At 38.4% G+C, this 7,371-nt stretch overlaps 1 protein-coding gene across 2 annotated transcripts; it reads left to right on the forward strand.

Moving 5' to 3' along the window:
• The first annotated feature begins 383 nt into the window (after nucleotides 1–383).
• ppp4r2b (protein phosphatase 4, regulatory subunit 2b) lies at nucleotides 384–7,038 on the forward strand. 2 transcript variants are annotated; one of them, XR_007930576.1, is made up of 10 exons: nucleotides 384–564; nucleotides 1,658–1,739; nucleotides 2,314–2,484; nucleotides 2,750–2,843; nucleotides 4,320–4,357; nucleotides 4,471–4,545; nucleotides 4,632–4,772; nucleotides 4,954–5,273; nucleotides 5,357–6,628; nucleotides 6,759–7,038. XR_007930576.1 is itself a non-coding variant. In XM_051896670.1 (9 exons), the coding sequence occupies exons 1-9, from the start codon at nucleotides 444–446 to the stop codon at nucleotides 5,683–5,685; spliced, it is 1,371 nt and encodes a 456-aa protein (XP_051752630.1). In that variant the 5' UTR covers nucleotides 384–443; the 3' UTR covers nucleotides 5,686–7,038. The 2 variants fall into 2 exon arrangements, 1 of the variants encoding a protein (XP_051752630.1); XM_051896670.1 differs by having other exon boundaries at nucleotides 5,357–7,038.
• The last annotated feature ends 333 nt before the right edge of the window (nucleotides 7,039–7,371 follow it).

The raw sequence follows: 7,371 nt of genomic DNA on the forward strand, positions 1-7,371 counted from the left end.
ATTCTGGTGGGCTGTTGGTTAATATAGTAAACTTTACAATTTTAAAGTAAATTCAAATTCCAGAGCAAGACAAGTCGTACTTTATTTTTAAATAAATAGATAAGCGTTAAATTATAAATAGGCTAATAATTCCAGTCGGACACTACACAAGACATTGAGGACGTGTTCAAAACCTAGTGAGCTGCCTACCTTCACAGCATTTAAGGACATACACTTTGCTCGGAACGCGCCTGTTGTGCTCCAAAATTATGTCTATGCAGGCAGCTCACACTAGGATGTGAGGTACATCTACAAAGATACTGCATCCGTATAGCTACAATGCCCCCAAAATGATGTTTAGGTAGGCAGCTGACTTGATGTTGAGACGCAGACATACTATTGCGCAACAGTCAGCGCTCCTGTAGAGCGGCCGGCAGTGACGTAGCGGTCGCCGCCATATTGAAATGTTTCCCCTGTCCTCTTCTTTACTGAGCTCAACAGCAGCCATCGGCTCTCGATTTCCAGCTGGAGACAGGGACAACAACACAGACATGGAGATAGACACTCTTCTGGAAGCTCTTAAAGGTACCCGGTTGTGTGTGTTGAGGTGGTCTGCGTGAGTTTAGAGAGGAGTTATATGTGCTTATGAGCTTGTAATGTGAGTTAGCTCATGTTAGCATGGCCTGTGGCTAAATGGCTTTTACTGTTTTTCGAGGTCTGTTGTGCGTTAAAAGCAGGTTTCATCCTCCTATTTTATGACTTCTGTCATTTTTTTCCAAAAATGACGAGATGATTAAGTAATTCGTTAATAAATAAGACTATTTTTTTTATTGAGATAACTAGTTAGTGGTTTGGGATGATGTAGAGCTGATTCAAGTATATTACACATCGGTTTATCCAGGGTTAACTCCAAACTAGTGAATAATTAAATAATAAAGTCTGATTTTCTTTATAAGTTTTCTTCATAACGGGATTTTTTGGCATTTACATCCTAACTGAAGTTGTATGCTCATCTCTACTTTTATAACGTAAATAATAATCATAATAGTTTCTCTTTCTGTGTAACGTTATATATATATATATATATTAGTAGGAGTAGTGTAAATAGTTTTGGTGATTAAATGACATAAAGCTTAGATTTATTGTAACGTTACCTGTATCAGCTCTTATGTTAGGAAAAGTATTTAATTTTTTCTCATATTTTTCATAAAAGTTCAGGGATGGACTGGTTATAGTTATACTTTGAGTGGTCTAAATAGTAGTGGCCATAAAATATCACACTTGAAACTTGAAAATTACCTTAAGTTTAGAAACAAGATGTTTAGGATACATTTAGGATACATTAGTTTTCATAAAAGCATGCATATTATTCCAAGACTACTTTACAGTTTTCTGAGTGATCTAAATAGCCGTAGAAATGAAAATGATGTCTGAATTTGGGACTTGTAGACGACATAAAACTAGAAGCTGGTGCATTGTAGTTAACTATTATATTAGATATAGCTAATTTTATGAAAGCTAATATAGGGTCAGAACTAGAATGGACTAATTTCAACTAGATTTTAAGGTATTATTAGATTGTGCAGTTAAATGCACTCCAGAACTAAGATGCTCGGATTTTATCTAGTACAGATATTCATAGGAAATTGACGATGCGTTCTTATTGTGTTTGCTGCAGATTTTGACAAGAAGGTGAAGAAAGAAGCGTCTCCGGCGTTGGACCAGTTTTTGTGCCATATTGCGAAGACCGGGGAAACCCTGTAAGTACTTTCAGATATCTGTGAGTGATCTAAGAGGGGCACAGAAACCCCAGCTACCTTTGTGTTTCAGTGGTTTGTTTAAAATCACCACTGCTTTTCTGGGTAACACCACAAGGTGGTTTATTATAACACCACAGCTCTTTTGATTTTGTTCCAAAACACACAGAACTTTGTCCTTATCGACTAGATCTGCTGTAGATGACCTGCCCTCATTTCATGAACTAATTGTGAGAGTACATAGTCAGATGCATATTGCAAGATCAAATGTATCTATGTCTCTGAAATACCTGCTTGTGATTGTTACATTGTTCTGTAATTAAATATTTTTGCAACTGTATGGCCATTTCTTTCTTTATTTATTTTATTTTTTATTTTTTTTCATCCTTCATGGCTCTGCTAGTTTCATGTCTTTCTTATCACACTGGTCTTTTCTGACATAATAAATTTCAACAATTTTCAAATATGATTTTTTTTTTTTTAAATATTTTTTGGTTGGTGGCTGTGTATTAAGAGAATCGTGACCTTACAAATTGTTTACAAGAGTTACTAATGCTCCATATTGTCGCCTTTACAGGGTGTCATGGTCTCAGTTTAAAAGCTACTTCATATTCAAACTAGAGAAAGTAATGGAGGATTTCCGAGCATCGGCTCCAGAGCAGCGAGGGCCTGCCAACCCTAACGTGGAGTCGATTCCCTTCGAAGAAATGAAGGAGAGAATTCTTAAGATTGTCAGTGGATACAATGGGTTAGTAACACTCTTAATTAATTGCATTGTGTGATGCTGTCACCATTTTCCTTTTAGAAAGGATTTATCCTGTTTTGGATAAATAGCAAGCCTGTCTTTACCCCAGAGCAAGTGTGCCATCTTCTGGCTGTTGAATATAACCAAGCCTGCACCATTCCTTGTTATATGTGTGTCAGGATAGAGTAGAGAAGATTTGGTACCAATTCTCTGTGGTTTGTTGTGGAGCAGCTAATTCAAATATTATTCAAATATTTTCTCTATCCAGGATCCCATTTACTATTCAGCGCTTGTGCGAGCTGCTCACTGAACCTAAGAGGAACTACACAGGAACGGAGAAGTTTCTCAGAGGGGTAGAGAAGGTCAGTGCATGATGCATTATTCAGTTTAAGAAATGCTAATAATGGATGCTGTTTAGATGCACTTGCTACAAAATACTTTGAGGCATCTTCTTCACCATGTTCCTATAGGGGTGACAGTCCATTCCCAGTATGTTCTCTTTGTATTTGCATTTTTATTGTAGTTTTGCTACGTTCCATCTGAAGTCAGATGTGGGATATTATTACGTGCTATCTCTGACTTCCATAAAGGTACTCTGTTGATTTATGGTCACTTGCATTTGGTTTGCAGGTGTGCGATTATCGATATAGAAATTTCTTTACATTGCTTTACACACTTGTCTCTTCAGTGCTTGCTAAATGGGTTTTATTATCATGTGATGAAGGAAGTTTGACTCATTGATGTGTTTTGAGTGGTTAAAAAGTGATTTGATAATCATTAAAAGGGCCACATGTTAAAGGCTTAGTTCACCCAAAAATGTTCCCATGATTTACTCACCCTCAAGCCATCCTAGGTGTAATGACTATCTTGTTTCAGACGAATACAATCTATTTAAAAATATCCTGGCTCTTCCAAGTTTTATAATGATAGTGAATAGGGGGCCAGATTTTGAAGCCCAAAAAAGTATCCATCCATCATAAAAATAATCTATACAACTTCAGGGGGTTAATAAAGGCCTTCTGAAGTGAAGCGATTGGTTTTTGTTTTTTAAACCTTATTAACTATAATAGCTAGCTTCTGGCAGACGGCTGTACGCATTGATTTGTGGTGGAAGAGTAACCCCTGACCCGACGCATGATTTAATGATGAATGCGGAAGCTTGGAGGATAGAGCAAAATAAAACACGAATCACAAATTAGAAGTCTAAAATGAGAATTTTTAAAGAGAAATGTCGGAGGATTTTGATAAAAGAATAGAGGAGCTTGAGTTTGTTGCCCAGCCCTATTTGTTTAAACCGCAAGAGGCATCTAAGCTTACACTACTCCTACATCCTACGTCATACATCGTTTTAGGGGTTACTCATTTGCCGCGAGTTTACTTGGGCCGTATGCATACGGCTGTCTGCCTGAAGCTAGTTATTTTAGTTTATAAAGTTTTAAATATGTATATTTTTCTTACAAAACCCATCACTTCACTTCAGAAGGCCTTTAGAAGGCCCTGGAGTCATATGGATTACTTTTATGATGGATGGATGCATCTTTTTGGGTTTCAAAATCTGGCCCCCTATTCATTACCACTATAAAGCTTGGAAGAGCCAGGATATTTTTAAATATATCTCAGATTGTGTTCGTCTGAAAAGTCATGTACACCTAGGATGGCTTGAGGGTGAGTAAATCATGGGATAATTTTCAGTTTTGGGTGAACTAACTAACTAATGAAATACAAGCAGGAAGTTCAACTTTCATTCTGCACTTTTATTTCACCCAAGTCGGAGGTTGTAAATGCAGAATTTATGTTGCTTATGTTATGTGATATTGATTGTTTTCTCTCTTTGTCAGAATGTGATGGTGGTCAGTTGCATTTATCCTACATCTGAGTAAGTAATTACTGTTCAGTATTGAAAATCATAAAACTGCTACATCTTAATTTGATCACCTGGATATCTTTAATTACTGTAGATGAATGAAGAGCTATTTTTGGCCTTTGTAGGAAAAATGGGTGCAGCGGTGTCAACAGAATGAATGGAGTCATGTTGTCAGGGAACACATCGGCCTTCACAGAGAGGTGAGGAAAATGTATGGTGCTTAGGAATACTCATTTAAAAAAAAAAAAAAAAAAAGGGCTTAACTTGATTTCCCTGTATATTACAGGAAAGTGAATGGTCCAGGAACACCCAGACCATTAAACAGACAGAAACACTCCATGTCCAGTTCGCTGGCCACAAACGGCCTTCCGGACAGTACAGAAAACAAAGAGACGAACACTCAACAAGGACACAGCAAAACAGACAGGTAGGCTAAGTTCACCATCATATCTCATCTTTAATGATTTTATTTGTGTAAAATGCTGATGGCTGAATCAATGAACATGTTCACTTATCTCTCGCATGATGAATAATTAAATGGCATGAACTTCAGCAGCCCTGAATATCTTTTACATTAGAGAAATACAGAATATATCTTTGTGTTCCAGTGATGCATCTGTATCAGGCATTGGTGGGCCTCTCAGCAGCTCTGTAAAAAACAAACACTTAGATGACGAGGAAGATGAAGGAATGGAGGAGGAGGAACATGAAGTAAAGAGACTCAAATTCAACCAGGATGGCAATGAAGAAGATGAGGATGAAGATGATGCAGATGAGCAGATTGTTGAGACACCCAGATCTACGTCAACCAAAAGCTCCTCAGATAACTCAGAGGATGCTGAATCACCGTCATCCATGTTGCAGGAGGGGAGTGAAGAAGAGGAAGACAGTAAGCCTCATGGTTCAGTTGGAGGCTCTGAGGACCAAGGTAGCGTAATCTGTTTGTTCACTATTAGGGTGTATTGTATACATTAGACCCTAAAAAGTGTATTCTATTCTTTGCTAATGTAGAACCTTCCAGCACACAGCCTGAGTGTCCTGCAGCAGATTCCAGAGAGGCTTTTACTGAGAGGGAGGTTCCTTGTGGCTCAGATGACTCCTCAGAAGAGCCCAGTGATATGGACCAATCAGAGCAGAGAGCCCCAGCGGGTGTGGCCTCTAGCCCTGAGGTGAGAGAAGGAGAGGAGCCAAGCGAGCAGGTCAGCAGCAGTAGCACTGATGAAAATGCCTCTGGACCCACATCCAGCAGCAGTAGCGTAGAATCACCCACAGAGGGCGACTCTGGGTCAGGGGCCCTGGACTCAGAGAGCGCAGAGGAGGAGCCTATGGAGCAGGACTAAAAGCCTGCAGACTACTGCCCTAAACAATAACTGCGTTCTTTTGTGGAGATTAAGACGGCACACACTTGAGTGGCCTTCCACAAAGGCCGTCAGAAGCAACACCCAATCTACCACCATGCGCCTTTTGGTCGAGAGTCCACCTAACTTCTCCAACCTTCCGGAACGGACACTTTATGCAGATGTACATATGATTTTATTGCTGAAGTCAAGGTTTTAAACTCTTTTTCTTTTTTTTACAGTTTCTTTCCTTAATTTCATCCGTGTCATTGGTTTCTGCCAGTCTGTCAAAGCGGTTTGATTGAAGTTCTTTGGTGTCCAGTAATCACACTGTCAACTGTGACATCACTAAACAGCTAATTAAAAAAATATTCATGGCTAAATACAAGTTAAAGTCTATGGACACAGCTGTGGGATACTTTCGGTTACTTCAGGAAATAATTCCGACTCGTTGCTCAGTTAGAAAAAGCAAAAGTGGATATCGCCTGCTCATAGACTTCTGTAATATTTCTGAGACAAAATAATTTGTTGTAAATTAAAGCATGTCTCGACTGTTGTTAAAGCTTAACTTGTATTTAACCTGGAATATTTCTTTTAATATTTTAGTCTTTGTTAAAGAGAAAGTTTAATCTGTATCCAGTCTTGTTCTAAGTTTTAGGACACCTGCTAGGACATTTCTCCTCTGCATTGGTGTATTAATATTTTAGTCACAGTGTCAAACATCAGGGCAGTGGAGCTCTCTCTGAAGACTCATAACTGGCCGCTTTTCTGGTTATGTTCCAAGCAAATACAAGCCATAGCTATCTTTGTTCTGTTAAATGATTCGAGCCTGGCGTAACATCATTTTTCTGGTCCTTTGTGTGTAACTGACAGGATGTAAAATCTATTTTCTCATATGCTGCCAACTTCGCTTTTGTATTATCCTGCAGTCTGCTCTGCATTAAAAGTGAGTGGTTTATGTCAGGTACATTTACCTCTTGATTTAAACTGATTTCGTGATTCAAGTTAATTTATACCAGCATTTCAATCTATTTTATGAGAAGTTGTTTTGATTTTTTTTTTTGTTGTTTTGGCAGGTGGTTATTGACTGCTCCGACTAGCTGAATTACAAAGTCATTTGTGACAGTCCAACCCCAAGTTGTCCCACCGATAACAGCTGGCTGCTGTTTTGCAGCTGTGCGATTTTTGATATTTAGAATTTTTAAATTTCTGTAAAGTAGTGTTTTGTAGAGCATTGTGTTCACTGCCTTTTGTGCATCCATATATAATTGTATAATTTTTTTGGTGTTTTACTGAATGCGTGTGGTTTCAATACAGTATTCAGACGAAGCAATAAATGTTATTGTTTTAAATGTTTGGAAGACCCTTTAATTTGTTAAAAAAAACATGAATATGTATCTGAAAGTATTACAAAAAGTTTGTTGCATTAGAGTTTAAGGTAAGATTTTTAAACTATATTTTTACACAGCTGCAGTGGTGCTCTGAGTGTTTGCCGAGGTGTTTTCAATGACTTACTGCTTTGCTTTTTGGTTGCTGGGGTCTTCTGGGTGGTTGCTTACTGGTCCAAGTGAAAAGAGCCCTCCCTTCATGATATTCTCTTCTCTAGGGCCCTGTTTACACCAGGTATTAAGATGCATTTTGGTCGATTGGATCACAAGTAGACTAGGGAGACATACCCGTTTACACCTG

Source organism: Ctenopharyngodon idella, chromosome 6 (assembly GCF_019924925.1).
Source record: "Ctenopharyngodon idella isolate HZGC_01 chromosome 6, HZGC01, whole genome shotgun sequence".
In the NCBI taxonomy this organism is placed as follows: Eukaryota; Metazoa; Chordata; class Actinopteri; order Cypriniformes; family Xenocyprididae; genus Ctenopharyngodon; species Ctenopharyngodon idella.

Bases quoted from the DNA above. Each gene is read 5' to 3' on its own strand.
- ppp4r2b (XM_051896670.1), top strand. From the start codon at position 444: ATGTTTCCCCTGTCCTCTTCTTTACTGAGCTCAACAGCAGCCATCGGC. The intron at 565-1,657 runs GTACCCGGTTGT...TGTTTGCTGCAG, and splicing joins TCTTCTGGAAGCTCTTAAAG to ATTTTGACAAGAAGGTGAAG. The intron at 4,358-4,470 runs GTAAGTAATTAC...TGGCCTTTGTAG, and splicing joins TGCATTTATCCTACATCTGA to GAAAAATGGGTGCAGCGGTG.